The sequence below is a fragment of the Botrytis cinerea genome, chromosome 15, assembly GCF_000143535.2.
Source record: "Botrytis cinerea B05.10 chromosome 15, complete sequence".
Lineage (NCBI taxonomy): Eukaryota > Fungi > Ascomycota > Leotiomycetes > Helotiales > Sclerotiniaceae > Botrytis > Botrytis cinerea.
In genome coordinates this window covers 700,730-720,151 of record NC_037324.1, presented here as the reverse complement: position 1 = coordinate 720,151, position 19,422 = coordinate 700,730, and the positions used below count along the sequence as shown (strand labels likewise).

The following is a 19,422-nucleotide window of genomic DNA, read 5'->3' as shown; positions in this document are numbered from 1 at the left end:
TCGACGTTGTTGTTGATGATCTCAACTCGGGTCAAAACGGGAAGTCGGAATTTACGCCATCACGTGGGGGTATACGCTAACAATTAGTCGAGAAGCTCATTTTGCTGCTGGCTTCAATTTACCTCCTCTTTTTGCAATACCATACCTCCATCAATCTTTGTATCTCCACTCACATCTTCAACGCTCTTCTTCATCCGTAAAGATGTTCAGGAGGTACGTACTTATATTTCAAAATATTTAGCCCTGCCGCAATGGGTGGCAACGGTCCAATTGAGCTAACTTTGAAACTTTCTATAGCGCCATCCAAAACTCTGCCCTCCGGGCTTCAAGAAGCGCCTTCAGACCAGCTTTGTCAACTGGTTTAAGAGCTGCTTCTGCTAGATTTGCTAGTGATAGTGCAGTACACGGCAAGATCCATCAAGTCATTGGTGCCGTCGTTGATGGTAAGTGGCATGGAAAATTCTTTCTCGGCAACGACGTCAAACTCCGGATCTAGGGAACATATGGGGGACGAGCTTTAAGTACCCTGCAACTGCATACTGACCACATCTGAACAGTTAAATTCGATACCGAGAAGCTCCCACCCATTCTTAACGCCCTCGAGACCACTAACGGTGGTAACAAACTCATCCTTGAGGTCGCAGTACGTCAACAATACAAGGAATAAATAAACGTCGAACACGGACTGACACGGGCAACAGCAACATTTGGGAGAGAATGTCGTCAGAACTATTGCTATGGATGGTAAGAGAACTCGACTTTGAAGGATAAAAGTACAAAGATTGACTCAACTCGTTTATAGGTACCGAAGGTTTAGTCCGTGGTCACCGCGCAACCGACACTGGAGCCCCAATCACGGTACCAGTCGGTGCAGGAACCCTCGGTCGTATCATGAACGTTACTGGTGACCCAATCGATGAACGTGGACCCATTAAGTGTGACAAGAGACTACCAATTCACGCCGATGCCCCACCTTTCACTGAACAATCTACCGCTGCCGAAGTTTTGGTCACTGGTATCAAGGTCGTCGATTTACTCGCTCCTTACGCTCGTGGTGGAAAGATTGGTCTCTTCGGAGGAGCCGGTGTCGGAAAGACTGTGTTCATTCAAGAGTTGATTAACAACATCGCCAAGGCACACGGTGGTTACTCCGTTTTCACTGGTGTTGGTGAGCGTACTCGTGAGGGTAACGATTTGTACAAGGAGATGCAAGAGACCTCCGTCATCCAACTTGATGGAGACTCCAAGGTCGCTTTGGTCTTCGGTCAAATGAACGAGCCTCCCGGAGCTCGTGCTCGTGTTGCTCTTACTGGCGTATGTATCATTTTTTGTTGTTGTTTTTTTCTATTCCTATCCACTATGGCACCTTTCCCCACCTCTTATTTACTCCTCACATTTCCTTGATACGTTCATAAATTCCCTCAACACCTTCATGCCTTCCCTTATTAACTTCATACCTTCCCTCAACACCTTCCTACCTTCCTTGATATCTCATACCTTCAATGCTTTCATATTTTCCCATCGCACTTTCCGCCTGCACTCTTGCTCTCGCAATGGAGTTTCAATACTTTTATCTTCTTTTCCTCTTCCTCTTTTTCTTCTTCGTAATGTCACCAAGAAGTCGAGATCGAAGTCGAATCTCAAGGAAGGTTGGTCGTAATCGATCGGATCGTGCGGGTGGAAGCCAAAGACAATGTCGAAGTTGAAGTCGAAGTCCAAATCGAAGTCAACGTCCTTCGAACCAAATCATGGTTCAACTTCTTTGTTGAAGACTTGGTTGAAGACAAACCCACAAGCTCTCTCAGTATCGACCAAGTTGTTTGAACAATCGTCAAGTCAATTTTTGGTCGGTTCTACCATCAAACCCTCAATCTCAACAACCTCAAAACCTTCAGAGTCTTTGGGTCAATTGGACAAAACATCGTTTGAGTCTATCGACGTTGTCGATGGTCCCACAACTGGCCAATCGTTCAAGTCTGGTCAACCATTTGTAACATCAAGCCAACCTTTGGTCGAGTCTGCCATCAAATACTCGAGCTTCAACGTTGTTGATCATCCTGCAACTAGCCAATGGTCGGCCAAGTTTAACAACTCTTCTACCAAAAGCTTGATCTCTTCAGCGTCAATCAACCTTGTCGATTGTCTCTCTTCTGGTCAATCTTCTGGCTTGGCTCAATCTGCAACTTTGTTTGGCACATCTGCGAAGTTGTTGGGCCAAATATCGGCCAAGTCTTCAATCAAGAGCTTGACCTCTTCAACGTCAATCAACCTTGTCGATGACCTGACATTCAGGATTGTCAACGTTGACGCTCCCCACTGGTATATAAACCCTGACCTCAGAGAACTGTTCAAAGACCGTAGTAATTACGATATTATTGCCGATTGTTCACCTCTGTCTTTGGCTCCGAATCTTGGCTCTATTCTTGCAGCAAACAAGCCACCTACGATCGCGTTTTTCAAAAGTCTACCTTCACCATCTAGTCAAACGTGGGGTATATACGCTCTATTGTTTGAAAAGGCAGGTTGCCAACCATTACTATATATTGGATCAGGGACGTCTTCATTGAATGGTGTCGCTAGCAGACTCCACTATTACAAGCCAGGTGCTAGCAATCTTCCACGCTTCGTCAAACAAGCATTCGAAGACAACTACCATATCTCTCACCGTGGAGTACTTTGTTGGAGTCCAACGCCAACAATCGGCCTTGTCCCTCGTGTTCGAGCTCGGTTCTTAGCCCTTGAGGCAATGTTCACTATCATGTTTCACGCTTGCATCGCTGCCATCACAGATATGTACCTCAGACATCTATACATCTGGCGTCGAGATACAGTCGAGTGGAAACCTTTATGCTCTCATCTCTCACTGAAGGAGGCCATTCGAGGAGGTTTCACTCTCAGCAAAGAAGAACTTGAAGCTGTTGCTGCTATTCGTGCTGCAAGAGCCACAGAACTAGGCAATATAAACAGTCGGAAACATCGAGCAAAGAGACGTGCTGCTGATCCAGAAGCTTACATTCTGAAGGTTCGCATAGACAAGAGGAAGTGGTCTGAGAACAACCAGGACAAGGTCAACAAGACTGCTGCTAAGAGTCAAAACAAATCGAGGGAGCTTCGTCGTTTCTATTGCGATACATGTGAGATTGCTTTGCAGAGTGATTCAGCTCTCAAGAAGCATATCCTCACATCCTCTCATGCAGATCGTCTGGCTGGTGTTATGAAGTCTGCACCGTCTAATGGTGTCATCGCCTATGCTGCTGTTCGTGATGCTGCAAAGGCTAACAAGACTCATTATTGCTCCCCATGCGACAAGGCTTTCGGCAATGATTACAACTTGAGAAGACATAAGGCTACACCGTCTCATGCCAAGAGAGTCGAGCGACTCAAATCTTAATAACCTTTCACACATTTCACAAAGTCATCTTGGAACCAATACAACTTATATCTATGTACAATTACTAATAACTATTCAAACATTTAGTTAACGATAGCTGAAGAGTTCCGAGAACAGGGACAAGATGGTGAGTTTTTCTAGATCTGTATCCATCGGAAAATGAAATTTGCTAACTTTTTTAACTAGTTTTGCTCTTTATTGATAACATTTTCCGATTTACTCAAGCTGGATCTGAAGTCAGTGCGCTCCTTGGTAGAATTCCTTCTGCTGTCGGTTACCAACCTACTCTCGCCGTCGACATGGGTCTTATGCAAGAACGTATTACCACCACCACCAAGGGTTCCATTACCTCCGTCCAAGCTGTCTACGTACCAGCTGATGATTTGACTGATCCTGCCCCTGCTACTACCTTCGCCCATTTGGACGCCACCACTGTCTTGTCCCGTGGTATCTCTGAGTTGGGTATTTACCCAGCTGTCGATCCCCTTGACTCCAAATCCCGTATGTTGGATCCTCGTGTTGTCGGACAAGATCACTACGATACCGCCACCCGTGTCCAACAAATGTTGCAAGAGTACAAGTCCCTCCAAGATATCATTGCCATTCTCGGTATGGATGAATTGTCAGAAGCTGATAAGTTGACTGTCGAGCGTGCCCGTAAATTGCAAAGATTCTTGTCTCAACCATTTACCGTCGCACACGTTTTCACCGGTATCGAGGGTGTTCTCGTTGACTTGAAGACCACAATCTCCAGTTTCAAATCTATCATGAACGGAGAGGGTGATGATTTGCCAGAAGGTGCTTTCTATATGGTTGGTGACTTTGCATCAGCACGTGTTAAGGGAGAGAAGATTCTCGCTGATTTGTAAGTTATTACCAATTGAATGTCCTTGTGTAATTGCAATATGCTAACGTTAATGATTTATAGGGAGAAGCAATAGATGAGATGATAGAAAGGGGTTGATGTGTATAATTCCAGAAGGATGAGAGATGAAGATGAATGAAAAAGGGAATGGGTAGGCAGCGTTGGAGCTTGGGCTGTGTACAGACTTGGGAAGGTCCGAGACAGAAAAATATCCTCTGATTATCGCATCGCCTTTTAAAAGCTAAGCCTTGTAACAACTCACCAACTATTTTCTTTATTGATGTTAAATGATTCGATGTCTGATTCCTTGCTTGTTGGGAAATGCTTGATGGTATGTGACTTAATGTATTGTGAATGTCTTGAAGTATTGCATGTATACTAGGTATTCATGCTATCAACAACTTTGAGCCTTTTATGTGGCCGTCGTCAATACAACTTCGCTGCTGGGGAAAGAGAGCAAGATACCAAGGTTCAATATCCTAAGATGAATTTTGCATTGGGATGCTCTAGGTGTGCAATGCAGATGCGAAATCGAATCCTTTGTGATGCCTTGGGTTTTCCAATGTTTTGAATCTCTCAGATATTTTAGATATTTATATTATCTTGAATGTTTGAAAGATTTTGAGTATTCAGAATGGTTTGAACACTTTGAAATGCTCTGAAATTTTATAATGTTTTGGATATTTAGAATGCTTTGAATATTTAGATATTTTGAATCTATCAGACGTTTTGAGTGTTGGAAATGCTTTGAATCTCTCGGATACTTTGGGGGATTGAAATTTTGAGAAAATTATATCGTGGAGGGACTTTCTTTCTATACTCGCTTCAGAGCCGATCAGATCAACCTACTTGTGTCTGTGTCTGTGGATGAATTTGGTATGTACCTATCTACATACATACATACGTTTAGGTGGGAAATGTAGATAGGTTCTACGTCCCTTGTTGGTCTGGATATTTTTCTTGCTTTTGGGATCATCATCGTTATCATCATCATCGTCGTCGTTGTTGTACTAGAGTAGAGTAGAGTAGCTAAGTAGCTAATAAGTGTTGTAGTAAGAAGACATTTATATCCCCATATGTGTGTGTGTGTGTGTGTGTGTGTATGTGTGTAAATATCCGTATATATAACAACAAGATGAGTAGTTGGTTGATCATGTTTATACTACCTCATACTACTTCGTCACGTCATGTCATGTCATACCAGGTCAGGCTAGGCTAGGCTACACTGAGGTGTAGTGTAGTGTAGTGTAGTGTAGTATATACAGTATGGTATTTGAGATGCTGATGCTGATGATGACATATATATATCTAGATCTAGATCCCAAATCATCTTTTCTTTTCTACTCACTAGGTTTTGATCAAAGTCGAGCGAGATCGAGGTCGAGATCTTGGTTATAGTAATGATTGTAGTGATGGTTTTTGTGATGGTAATGAATGAATTGGTTGGTTACTTAGGTGGCTAGTTGGGGTTTTACTTGTTTATGTTTATGTATTTGAATCTGAATCTAAATCTGGATCTGGATATGGATGTGGATTTAAGAGGTGAGTGGTTGTTTAGCGAGGCTGCGAGGGGACATGAGTACGGGAGTTGGAGTCGGAGTTGAAATTGATTTGAGTGTGAAAAAATGGGAGCCTATATGGTTATTAGAGCTTGGGAAAAAAAAATATCATGCTATGGAATTTGAGATATGTATGTAGATATGTATATATATATATATATATATATATACGCATGTATGTATGCATGTGACACGTACAAGAACAATATATATAGATATAGACACATACTTCATCTCTTTTATAGCCAAGTAGATCTCGTTATGGGTACTAGAACCAAGTGATGATCCTCGTATAATTGCTTATAGATGATTAAATTAATGAATGAATGAATGAATGATCAAATTACTATTACATCTCAACATTGTACCTCTTCTTCCCCTCTCCCTCCCCCCCTTTCCCGTTCCCTTCGTTAACCCTTTCATAAATACCAACTACCAACTACCTAATCCCCCATCTAACTCGACGAGCTTTATAATCGATGTATCAGTATATACGTATGTGTATATATATATATCTCCACTTTTTATAATTCAAAATATCATAGAGTATTTGAGGTTATATTTATATTTATATTCATACATTCATACATATATATACTTGCATATATACATAAACACACAACCACACATATACATATCAATCAATCAATTCAACTTTCTTAATCGAAACAATCCATCTCATCTCCTCTCATCTCATACTATTTTTCTCAAGACAGACAGATAGCAACAATAATAATAATAATGAAAACAAACCAAACATCCCCACTCTAGGAACCCTGATATTATGATCCCATACGATACATAGAATATAGAATGTATGAAATTTGAAATTTGAAATCTGGAATTTGTAATCAACTCTTCAGATAAGAACATATACACATTCCCACACCAAACACCAAATCTCTCGAGGTTCCTTGTAATCAGAACATCTCAAGGAAAGAAAGAGAGAGAGAAAGAAGCCCAGATATAAAATTGATATTCACATCAAGGCTTGCGCACATCGAGGCGCACATCATATAGCAAGTTAATACTTATCTATATTCATCTATATCCATTTACCTATTTGCTCATCTACATACCTACCTATTTATTCACCTACTTTCCACTATCTATCTGAACCCTTCCCTTCCCTTCCCTCCCCTCCCCTCCCCCTCGCTTACCGAGCAATTTTATACACTCTATCGATATACGATATCATTACATTAGTATATCACTATATCACTACACTCATTATACTACACTCACTACACTACGCTATTCTCATAACACTCCCCATCCACATCACACTAGCTAACTAACCGACTAATTAATTAAATAAAAATAAAACATACCAAATACCGACCACCAGCACCCACACCACACCACACCAAGTTCGAATACTCACCCAATAAACCTCACGATGTATCAAACACTTCGCATATCCATCTATCCACCCATTAATTTACTTTCACATGCACACATACAAATTTTCAACATTTTTTAAATACTACTTTTCATATACTACTTCATCTTCAACTTTCCATATACTAATAAGCACCTCTCCTTTAACTCAGTATATTACCTCTCCAGTGTTTTCATCCCATTCCTATTCCATTTAATGCATACCATACGTAGGATATCACACGTAGAAATATCCTCAATATCTCGCATGCATATACTATATGTCTTTTGATCACTTTCATCCATCCATCATTCTATGATACATACCACCAACCCCCTAAAAAATGCATCAAAAATTCACAAAGACCATTCACCTATTCAGTTATACATCCTAAGCTCCTTCCTCCCATCCCATCCCTTCTTTTACTTATCCCACCCAAAACCCCAATACAACATACCTTATCGCATTCCAAATCCTCCCACCGCAAGTAAAAAAAAAAGCAATTGCAACATCTCTGGGTATAGTGCCAATTCTCCCATCCCAAAAAAATAAACCGTATAATGTGCAAAAGTTCAAGTCGAAAAATAAAATCAATATCGCAAACGCCATCCACACCCACACCTACACCGTTCCAATTTCCATGACCATCCTATACCATTCCCACCGAAATGCTTTGGGTATTGTACCTATAGAAAAAGTGTGTAACAACAAAAAATATGAAGAAGTAAAGTTATAATAAAGAAGCATTTCCGAGAAATTATATTTTCGTATTCGTAGAACGTCGGATTTTACTACAAAGAGGATTGTGTTGTAGCAATCGTAGCAAGGTAGAATAACCAGCATGAAGTGTAAAAAGTGACTAAAAGTCAACTTCTTTTTTCCAGCCCCATTTATCCTTCTTGTTAAATGCTGTACAAACTTCCATGCAATATGCCGTAATTGTTTCAACACTAGTCCATGGTCCAATAATTGTAGGTTCACCCCTTGAGGATAAATCTTTCAAAAGTTTATATCCAACATGATGACTTTGTCTCCATGCATCATGCCTTTTCAAATCTTGTGATTGTTGTTTAGACCAAATTCCACGATCCTTTGCTCGATCATCTTCAGTATTGCCTGGTGAAGTAGGCATGCTAATAAAAGCACGAGTTGATACTTCAAGACAAACAGCATTAAGATGAGCAGATAATACTTGAAGAACGGGAATATCTTCACTGATATTTTTAAGCCAAGCAAGCATTGGAATAATTGTATCCCAATTTTGAGCATTCTGACTTCTTTGACTGTAACTAGTCTCCCTAGGACTAGCACAAGGAAGTCCTTTGAAATATCTCATGTACTGACAGATACTTTCAATCACAACTATAACTCCAGCTGTTCGTTCAGCAACGGGCTTAAGTTGGTGTTGATTACCATTAATCCTTGTCTCACGTTCGCCTTTCTTCTTGAGACTATAAGCCAAAGTTTTAAGTTGGTCAGATCTGCTCGTAGAGATGCTCTGCGGAGTCGTTACAGTGATATTTGCGCCTTGAGGAGTTTGAGGATTTCCATCACTAGAAGAAACCCTGACCATAGCGGTACCCCTAGAACCCTCATTCTTCTTGGGTGTAGCAAGTAAACCCTTTTGAGATGGTCCAGGGCGGGTAGGAGATTTCAATGGACTGGGGACAGTTTTTCTAGCAGCCGTAACATCAAGATTATCAGGACGTTTAGCCCGCTTTGTTGGAGGTTCAGGCTTTGAAGGTAGAACATCACTAGGGCGTTTCCTAGAGACGGTCTTTCTGCCTTGAGTTGATAAAGGTACATCCTCTTCAGATTCTGATACCGATTGATCCATAACAATATTGGCGGATAAAACAGGAGCTTTCTCTTTCTTTAGATCGTAAGCCATCATAGCTTCAAAACCTTCCTTCTTTCTGATATTCTCAAGTTTCGTAAAATCTTGTGAAGGTCTTGGTGATAATCTAACTAATCGTTCAATAGTTGTAGCTTTTCTCCTAGAATAAGGCAACTTGACGATTAATGATTGACTCGTAGCTGGAGCTTTTGAAACCTCGCGAGGTTTTTGTAAGGGCGTATTTGATGCGGATCTTTTTGGAGGATGACCGACTTTGGCACCAGTAACAGTCTTACGAGCAACACCAGGTGCATCTGGTTTACGAGCTTGAGTATGACGTTCTTCAACGGTCAATGAATTTGATTTTTCTTGACGATGCTCAGGTGCAGAAGTAGTTTTTTCTCCTTCCTTTTGCTTATGTTCCGCCAATGCTGCTTCGACAATGGGGGGAAGTGTTGGTGAAAGTAGCGGCGGAAGTACGAAGGGTGATGCAGTTCTTGGAGGAGTTGTTGGCGATTCTTGTTGCAGTGATAACTCTTTGGGTGGAGGCTTTTTTCCACTGACAGAAGGTTTGGGCTTTGATGGAGTGTTCGACGTGGATACTTTTTGATCCGATTTCTTAGGGCTATCAAATGTGGTAGGAGTTGTTAAATCGGCAGGGAGTGGTGATAGTAAGGGTGGTAAATGATTGATAGGTTTTCCTGATGATTTGTATGACTTCGTCTCCCCCGTTCCTCTGGAGGATTTAGATGCATGGTCATCTGACTTGCTCAAATTGGAAGGAGGGGCTTTTCCCTTGGATGAATTATTATCTGGTTTGACGATTTTTTGAAGATGCGAATTCGCTCGATCAGTTCTGGCACGCTTTTCTGCATGTGATGGTTCATCCGATTCAAGTGATCGTTTATTGTTTCTGCCATCTGAAACCACTCTTCGCGGAGACTGTGGCCGAGGAGGTAAGCTGTGCTTCATGGGTGCATTCCATGTAGGAATTGAAGGGCTCATTTTTGTGGATGATTTGTTTTGTGATGCATTGATTTCCTTTGATCTCGAGAAATCCTTTGTTTGTTCTGTGCGATTTTTGACGCCATTGGTGCCATTGGTGAGATGATGTGGTTTGTTTGGGTTGCTTCGGGAAGGGGGGTTTCTATGACGTTCTTAGCGGTTGCTAGTAGTATTATGAATATATCAATCATTGAACATACCTATCAATGCCATTCTTGACTACATGCTCTGATCTGTTCGCAGAGTGTACCGCAGACCCATTCCTTTGTATTTCGCCATTTGAAGAACCCTCGAACGATCCGCGAGCCGTTGGAGTCGCATTGGAGATATTGCTTGTTGTTCTTGCATGACCTTTCGGACGAACTGAATCCGGGGTATCAGATGTTCTTGGAGTAGGCTTGATTCCATCTTTCTTCATCTTTTGATAAGCCGCGAGAGAGAACTTTTTGTTTGGGTCTCTTTGAGGAGTATTCAAACTACTTCGACCGCCACTATTCGTTGGACTTTCGACTGGATCTTCATGATCAAAAGCTCGTGGAACTTGAAGGTCGCGATCTCCTGTAGAAAAAACAGTCATGTATTGAAGCCTGCGAGCTTCTGAGTGTTCGTGAGGTAGGTTCCAAGGTATGCCTATGAGTTCTTCGTGTGATCGCGAATTCCATCTTCCTTTGTCGGCATCGATGATTTCCAAGAGGTGCGGCATCTGCAAGCAGTCAATAAATGTGGTAATACAGTCCTCGAATGTGCGAGCTCACTTCTGGGAGTTCATCTTGGGCAAAATCACGAAAGAGGTTTTGCAACCCTCCGATGGAAGCTGTGTTTCTCGAAGCGACTTCCATAGCTTTCTTCTTTTCCATCCTCTCTGTAGCAAGCATATCAGCAATCACGAATGGATCAAATCTCTTCTCCACTGTCCGATCGCGGTGTATGGACGACATTCTTGGCGAGAAGATGTTTTGGTGATATCTTTCATCGAAAACAAAGGCGAATGAATTGAAGAGGGTGAAATGGGAAACTTACCAATATTCAAACGGATGTACGATATGCGCGCAACGTGAAGTTGTTTGGTAGGGTAGTTTGACAATAGAAAGGTCTGAATAATTTTTTTTGGTTATTGTGACGTTTCGTAGCTATTGGTGAATATCACGGCCTAATCATTGTCGCAACCAAACCATATGCACCACAATAGAAGTCGCGACAAGGTGAAATTATGGGGGAAGGGCGAATTGAATTATGTCCCAGGTTCAAGGGGATCGTTATCTTTTCGCGATTCAATCTATTATTCTCTTTCTGCCAATTAAACGCCCTTCTCCTTTTCTTATCGAATTCGTGTAGTTTGTCGAGGGACGTTGAAGTTATAATATTGTATGGTGAACGTGGTCGGCAGGTTGTATGTAGCAGGTTGTATGTGGTATGTGGTATGTGGTATGTAGTATGTAGTATGTAATTGTGTATGGATGAATGGATTTGCGGTACGGGGGTAAGGTTGCGAGGAGTAGTGTGGTGGTGGTGGTGGTTGTTTGATGATTGTCGTGGTGGAATTGTTTGGTCGGGGTCGGGGTAGGTCGGGGCTTTTCTTTCCTTGGGGTCCTTGCTCTAATATAGTATGTGTGGTTTGGTAATAGCGAGAGAATCTGGGCCAGTAGGTGGGAAGTAGTCTGAGAATAGACTTTTACCACTCAGAACCTCGCCCGCTTTTGGGTGAGATGGAGATGGAGAAGGAGAAGGAGATGGAGATGAAGATGGGGATCAAGACGAAGAAGGAGAAGGAGAAGGAGAAGGAGAAGGAGAAGGAGACACCTCAACATCATCACATCATCACACCATCCATCACACCTCCATCATCCTCATCGTGCGTGGTTCCTCCAATCTTCACTTCACTATCAATCAAAAGACTATATTCTGATTTTGACATTATCTATTCCACATGAAGAACACCACCACCAGCGTACCTAGATGCCTATGTGTTATGCTACAGGAAAAAGGTCCATTGCTCATGTGATTCGCCGTGTGTTACTGAGAGATATCTACCTACCTACCTCCCCAAGTAAAGTAAGAAAGGCACATGGTTTGTGGATCGGTGGAAGTTTCAAAGTGTGCATGTATGTACGCTCGTATATGTACTATGGGATGAGTGACAAGTGCGTAATTCGCGTCGGAAAAGGGTAACTGATCAAATTGTCGATGCCGAGATTCATTCGCTTCATGTGTCAAACTATACAAGAATAAAGATATTTGGAAGCTAATAGGGTAGCACAGTATAGCACAGTATCGCGTATAAAATGCATCGTCATATACTAGATTCTTCCACGTAGAGAATTGGAATATATACAGTATATTGTTGTAATTATTTACATCTTGGTCTGATTAAGTATCCTCTATTCCCTGGAAGATTCTCTCATTTCCTCTCCCTGTTCCTACCCCCCCCCCCTCTAATGCTAGCTACCTACACATTTCGCTTCTGTTGTAAAATTCGGTTCTGGGAATAGTTCGTAAGCGCATTACTACTCCCCCCTGACGCGTGTTCTCCCGACTTTTTTGCATGACATCGATCACACAACCAAGTCCCTCTCTCGACTAGGCGTCCAAATTTCTCAGCACACTCCCGATGATAGTCGCCATCAATACAAAGCTATAAAGTGATTAGCCCGGTGCACCTAGAACAACCACATGATAAACAAACTTACTCTGCCACTACATTGTATAGCATTGCTTTGCCATACTGAAACTTGATGACCACACACGCAATCATGAGGACCTCTCATCACAGGCTCTGCATCTACGGGTTCCACGTCCGGAGTAGATTTTGATTTTGAATTCATCGTGGAATTCATCTCATCTAATTCCTTCTTTCCCCTTTCAAACATCTTTTCACAATATGACATAATTGAACCGACTTTGAGGTTATCTCTTGCTACCCACAATTCAATCTGCTTGCGCCATTCTTTCTTTCGAGCCTTATTCTCAGCAAACCAGACGCGATTTCTCGTTACGAATCTTGTGATTGTTTCCGGAAGATGAGATTGATTAGTGAGCCGTTCGGCCATGATGAACTCTTCCCACTTAATAAAGTACTCCTTTTCGTCATCTTTAACATCCGTGTAATCGTTAATAATCCATTTTCGTTTATGGAGGAGGTAAGATTCGTCATTCTCATCGTCAGTATCGGGTAACTCATCTCCAGGTTTCAGAACCCGCCTCGTACGGTAATCATTGAATTCTCGGTCTTTAAGGTCAGGAGCATATGCAGATCTAGGATATGGACCATGTTTACTATCAGGAACGTAGTGCTTGTCCTTGGTCCTGGAAGGTGAACGAGCTTGTCGTTTAATATAACCAGGCACCGAGGTAGCGCTCTCGCCCTCCTTTGTCTCATGGTTACCATTCGACATCTCTGGCGAGGTTTGCCGCGAGGTTTCAGGTGATGGAAATGAAGCACTTTTGAAATTCAAATGAGCAAGAACTTCTGAATCTGGCCATTGGTTATTTAGAGGTCCTTCCCTATCTTCCGCCCAAGAATTGTCACCAGAAAGATATTTCTCCATGTCCAACAAAGTGTTGACTTGCCCAAGCTGAAGATTTTGCAAAGGGTGGATCTCCCTTGACTTTCGAGACTCTTTGTTGATTTCGATGAAAAAGGAAGACTTGGGACGAACGTGAAATGTGAATCGGAAATGTGTGGTTTTGAAATGGAGTCGAAGCTTTTCCATAGATTTAGTGTCTAGATTGCATATAGGACAGGAGAACCCTGCTACTACATGCGTTTGTTTGATATTATATGCTTCCGCATTCGCTTTGCTGACCGTGTAAGTCACAGATTCTCTGGTATCAGTCGCAGTGACAGGAGTTTCCGAAGTTTCTCTGGCCCAATGAGCTCTTAATTTCTTGCCCTGAGCTTTTGCGCTCAACGCCTTGAGATTATACGTTGGAACATTTGCACGAATACGTCTTTGACCACGAGAGGGGCTTTCTGGATCTATTGTTGTTGCCTTTTGTGGAGACAGAATTTGAGCAAGACTCAACTCGGGAGCTAACTCTGGAACCGGCGTTGGCAGTTTTGGTACTTCGATATGTTCTTCTTTCTTATGCAGATGACTTGGGAGCGACCATTGTATATCTAATTTCAATGATGCAGAAGTTTCAATACTTTCCCCATCATACAGTAGCTCAATCTCTGCTGTGCTTCGCTTGCTATCCCACTCAAATAGCAAAAACTCGCATCTTATTTGACGTACATCAGTAAGTTCTAACTCTCCTTTGAATATTCCTTTTGCGAGGCGACTGTTATGTGGTAGACTGGAAGATGACAAAGGCAACCACTCCCTTCGATTGGCGCGAAATGGCTCAATCAAAAATTGAACTCCATATTTCCCAAGTTCGTTTGGAGCTTGTAGTGGATCAAATGAACCATCAAAGTTTGGATCTTGAGAAAGGACCTCCGAAGGTATGATAAAGGGTGGTAAGTATATGGGAAAGATATCGTTTTGACGACCTTCCGATACCATTCGAATTCTCCCAGTTTGAGGTTGCCGATAGATGTCTGTAAATGATCCATCTTCCGAAACGCGGAGCAAAACTAAAGTACACTTTATATTAGAGTATTGACTCGTGTTTCCATCATCGGTTTCTTCAAAACTTGAGTTTTGGATGATACTCGCAACCTGGATCCGTAGCAATTTCTGAAAGTCCACGGGGTGTTTCGTTAATTTTAGTACAGAGTCAATACGAACTCGATCGGATCTTGTTCTTCTGAGACCGTAGAAATCTGTGGGCTTGATCTTGTTTACCTGAGATTTGGTAGGTAAACGCGATGGTGGAGATTCTTCACTCGTAGAATGATTAAGTGAAGACGGCTCCATTATTGAAGCAACAGTAGAAGTTGAAGATATGGATCGGCTTGAAAGATCATGAGTCGAAGGTGGAGCCAAGTCGGGATTTGCAGTCTTTCTTCTTTTGGCAGGCCTTATATCTTCATCCTCGTCGTCTTCCTCGTCAGATGCCAAAATCTCGCGTTCATGCTTTTGAGGCGGTGTGACAACCTTGAGAGATGAATATGAGGAGCCCATCTTGAATTTCTCTCGGTACCTTATAGCCTTTTCAAGGTTGCCGCGTAGAAAGGGGCGAAAAGGTTGGCGATGATTTGATAACCAATTTTCAATCCCGATTCCTCCTCCATTGATGCCTGCTGGTGACATTTCATTATCGATCGACCTTTCACTGGCCTCTGCGCGCCTTTCAAAAGGAAGGGAAGAAGAAATGATAAGACGAAGTGAATCCCAATTTCTAACCGACAGGGGGTCTAGCAGAACAAGTCTCGGCTGAATGCCCAAGATTATGTGTAGTGATACTAGTTGAGCACTTGGGTCACCCCACAGCATCAAAACAATGAAGCTTTTGGGAAATATCGCACGCGTAATGCCGTGTTTTGGTACGGGTAACTCGAAAACCCTGACACCAGGAAGGAGTGTTACGCGATTCAACAGAAAAAAAGACCAAACAGCCTTGTGGGTAAAGAGCGTGTCGTGGGAGTATCCGAGTACAATGTTGCTCGAAAGAAGCAGTATGAAGACTGAATGAGGGAAGGAGTGCCTACTGGTAGGTAGAAGAGATAGACAGCGTGCACTATCAAAGTGTCAGAAGTAGTAAGGAATGTTTTACAGGTAGCTCGAGAGAGTAGAAGAGGCCGAATTATTGGTTGTATTGATGTTGTTACATGTTCTTTGGTGTCACTCGTTGTTGTTGTCGCGTCAATATTTTGAATCAATACAGCTGTATATATCCAAGCCTCTCTTGATACTCTATTTCAGGAATCAACATGCATATCTTGAATAAAGCCGAATAAGGGCTCCTATACCAGCATCGAGCCATTTATTCATTAATATGTTAATATTTCTTGCAGCATGAGATGCAGGTCTCCTTAAGGAAGGAGTTGCCGAGGTAAGTACAGGGATTGCGTGCTCTTAGCTTCAACCTTAAATTTCTTATCGGATTAACCGATATCGCGATTTGTCCACAGGTAAGAAGATCAACATCAATGAATACCTCCGTGAATCGTCTCATTGTTTGCAAGAGTAAAGAAAGCTCTCCCAGTCTGTACATGTTCGTTTATTGCCAAAACCCTTACAACCCTTCGTCTGCAAACCATACGTGCCTGCATTCGAGACTTACTAGCAAAAAACCGTACCGCTGCTGTACAAAGATATACCGTCTTTGCAATTGTCTATTTCAGCTTCTTCAACTCGCACCACCACCTTCATGAGTTCCAACCAGCAAGCTACCAAATTCTATAGGCATGGCTAGATCTTCGATATCTACTCGAGCTCTGCGGACCCCACCTCGATCTACCAGAGGAAACCCTACTTTTTCATACGCGGAACCTCCGACCAGCGATGACGATCTAGAAGAGGAAGAAAATGACGATGTCGATGAACTATCACATAGTGACATCTCTCATGCGCCACCTGCTAGACGCTCTCGGCCACGCACCCAAAATGTGCGGGAACCTCGGTCTGCGAATAATAAACCGCACGTAGCTATTACGAAAAGCACTCGGCAGAAGCCGGTAATTTCATACGCAGAATCATCGACTGACCATGATTCGGAGGAGGAGGAGGAGGAAGAAGACGAAAACGAAGATAACGAACCATCCTATAGCGGCGCAATTCATACGCCCCGCGTAAGACTCTCCCGAAATGCTTCACACTCTCGTTCTTCTGCCAAGCGAAGCCAATGCAGTTCCCATGAATCAACGCCGAAGAGAAGAAAACAAATCAAATCAACCTCGTCGAAAAGATCTCGAGTTCAATCGCCAGTTGTGCTCGTAGAAAATACTGAAGCTGTTCCGCCATGGCAGACTCTTCCATATCATGTCCTTGTGCAAATATTTGAGTACGCCACATATCCACTGTACGAAGAAAGAACCTTTCAACCTCTTCCATCTGGGAAATGGCTACTAGATGTCGCATATCTGTGTCGGGGATTCGCCGAGCCAGCCTTTACAGTATTGTACAATTCGCCTCCTCTTGTTCCAATGGATAAAGCACATCGGTAAGTAACCTTAAAAATTCCGGTGAAAGCGACCAAACTGATTGTATGATTAGACTCGTAGATTTACTCAAATCCGACCCTGCGATGTTGGCGTTCGGCTACAGACAGAAAGTTGTCAACCTTCGCATTGAAGTCAGGCAAGTTGCTGCCTATTCTTTACCTGGCAGTGGACTTCTGGATTTGCATGGCTTAATAAAGGACTTGCCAAGATTGGCGGATCTGGAGTTTTACGACCAGAAAGATTCAAAGCCTTTCAAACAACTTGACGATTCTATTAGATGGGAATACCCAGCTACGGTCTTCGAAGCACTAGAGCATGTTGAACCAGTTGCAGATATTACTAAAGGAGACAAAACCAGTCTTTGCAAACTGAGAAGCTGGCGTTGGTCGTCCAGATTAGCAGGTAAGAAGTGGCCCATTGAAAAGATTCGCGAGATTCATCTTAAGCCATCTTTCATCGGACTAAAGAAGGTTGCGTTTGTCAATTACCAAATTCGGCACCCTAAAAAAGGCGAGGAGGACCCCAAACTTGAAGAATTATTGGGTGGAGCGATTTCCGCCCTGGAGGTACTGGAACACTTGATTTTTGAATCGTCAACGCTGCTTAATGCGAAATTGATGCCCCTCCTACCATCAAATTTGCGAAACTTGGAAATCACTAATTGCTGGGAAGTCACTGCTGAAATGCTTGGCGAATATCTCCTGACTAGTGGTAGACAACTTCGCTGCCTCACGCTCAATCATAACTCTGCCTTAAGTCTGGCCTTTCTGCCATCACTAGGTGCAGCATGTCCGTATCTGGAAGTTTTAAGAATGGACCTTCAATATTTCGATGCACATATCTCATATCACAGTGCTGAGCCGGATTATGATCAGTTACTCACGAGTGATCAAATTCCTGTATGGCCAACTACACTCCAATCTCTTGAGCTTCTCAATTTACGCAAATGGGACAAACAAGCCGCAGAAATGTTCTTTCAAAGTTTGTTGGACAGTGCAGGCGAGCTTTCGGATCTCCGAATTCTGATTCTACAGACAAGCATCAACATCGCATGGAGAGACAGGGCCGCTTTTAGAGATAGATGGATCGGCACTTTGGGACAAGTTTTTAAGAGGGTTTGTGATCCCCCAAAGCATTTTTTGAAAGCTTCGCAATTACCAAGAGTCGAACTTTACAAACCGGAACCAGATACCCAAGATACCGATCAGAGCCAAAGCCCCACAAAGAAACAAAAAGCCCGACCAAAGAGGCAATCTCTCCCACTCCGTCACAGCACACGCGCTAAACGTACAACCAATTATGCTGAAAGCCCTGACAATTCTGGCGATGAAATTGACAACGAAGAGCAAGAAGAGGAAGAGGACAATGATGATGATGATGATGGCGCGATATCCACCCCTCCTCCTCCATCTAGATCAATTCCGTCAGCTCGCGAAGTTGCCCGAAGTCAACGCGCTTCCCGGGAAGTTCGTTTGTTGAAAATTACTGCGGGGATCGACGGATTTCCTTCTTCGCCACCCCAGACTCCTAATTTGGGAGATGAAGATGGAGATGAAGATGTGAGTGATGAGGATATGGACGGCGGAGGTGAGAGCAAGGGTATGAATCGGAATGTGAATAGCAAGGGCAAGGCGAAACAAAAGCAAAATGTGATTCAAGGAATGTGTGAGGTGGTTAATGTCAGAATTGATAATTTAAGGCCGGCGGAGACGCAGTTCGGCGAGGCGGACTTTCTAGACAGTGAGCCTGAAGGTGATGACGACTGGGATGGTGACGATGGGTTTGTGGAGGAGGGAGTGGCTTGGTGATTGAAATTTGAGGCGCAACGGAAATGGAGCATGATTTGCAATTTTTCTTAATATGTTGATTATAGTTAGAGGGGAAGCAAAGGGAGTCAAAGGAGGGGACATGTGTATTATGAGTGCATGAGGAAATGTCAGGGAAAGGTTGGGCTAGGCTCATATGTATGGGTTGGATGGATGGAAAGGGCGCTACGAATTATGAACATATGATTAGGATGGCATAGGAAGGGATGGGTATCACAACTGCATGGATTGTTTAGGGCTTGCTAGGTCAGCTTCTTTGCGGAGCATTGTTGAACGGATTTACACATACGAATCACGATTACATACCAGGATGAGGATGCTAGCTTTTCTTCCGCGTTGTATTATAGTACGCATACAAGGTATGGCTGTATAAATTCTATTTGGCTTTGAATACATCACACATGCCTTTTGGTATAAGTAGACTGGCATCGTGGTGTGTGATGTGATGTGATTCTATATTCTCTGTGGGATTGATGATTGAGAAAAGATTGTCAGAAATTCTAGAGCTCA

At 42.8% G+C, this 19,422-nt stretch overlaps 4 protein-coding genes across 4 annotated transcripts; 2 read left to right on the top strand and 2 right to left on the bottom strand.

Moving 5' to 3' along the window:
- The first annotated feature begins 65 nt into the window (after positions 1-65).
- Bcatp2 lies at positions 66-4,578 on the top strand. The gene is made up of 8 exons (XM_024697463.1): positions 66-213; positions 298-443; positions 558-643; positions 702-744; positions 803-1,314; positions 3,479-3,518; positions 3,578-4,256; positions 4,320-4,578. The coding sequence occupies exons 1-8, from the start codon at positions 203-205 to the stop codon at positions 4,330-4,332; spliced, it is 1,530 nt and encodes a 509-aa protein (XP_024553278.1). The 5' UTR covers positions 66-202; the 3' UTR covers positions 4,333-4,578.
- A 2,689-nt stretch (positions 4,579-7,267) lies between these two features.
- BCIN_15g02070 (hypothetical protein) lies at positions 7,268-11,991 on the bottom strand. Its single transcript, XM_024697462.1, has 4 exons — positions 11,059-11,991; positions 10,794-10,900; positions 10,239-10,741; positions 7,268-10,180 (listed from the first exon to the last, which is right to left on the bottom strand). Exons 2-4 carry the CDS (start codon positions 10,893-10,895, stop codon positions 8,056-8,058), a joined length of 2,730 nt encoding a protein of 909 aa, XP_024553277.1. The 5' UTR covers positions 10,896-10,900; positions 11,059-11,991; the 3' UTR covers positions 7,268-8,055.
- Positions 11,992-12,321: 330 nt separating this feature from the next.
- BCIN_15g02060 (hypothetical protein) lies at positions 12,322-15,899 on the bottom strand. The gene is made up of 2 exons (XM_024697461.1): positions 12,726-15,899; positions 12,322-12,670 (listed from the first exon to the last, which is right to left on the bottom strand). Exons 1-2 carry the CDS (start codon positions 15,102-15,104, stop codon positions 12,485-12,487), a joined length of 2,565 nt encoding a protein of 854 aa, XP_024553276.1. The 5' UTR covers positions 15,105-15,899; the 3' UTR covers positions 12,322-12,484.
- A 125-nt stretch (positions 15,900-16,024) lies between these two features.
- BCIN_15g02050 (hypothetical protein) lies at positions 16,025-19,314 on the top strand. Its single transcript, XM_001549486.2, has 2 exons — positions 16,025-17,085; positions 17,139-19,314. Exons 1-2 carry the CDS (start codon positions 16,331-16,333, stop codon positions 18,892-18,894), a joined length of 2,511 nt encoding a protein of 836 aa, XP_001549536.1. The 5' UTR covers positions 16,025-16,330; the 3' UTR covers positions 18,895-19,314.
- The last annotated feature ends 108 nt before the right edge of the window (positions 19,315-19,422 follow it).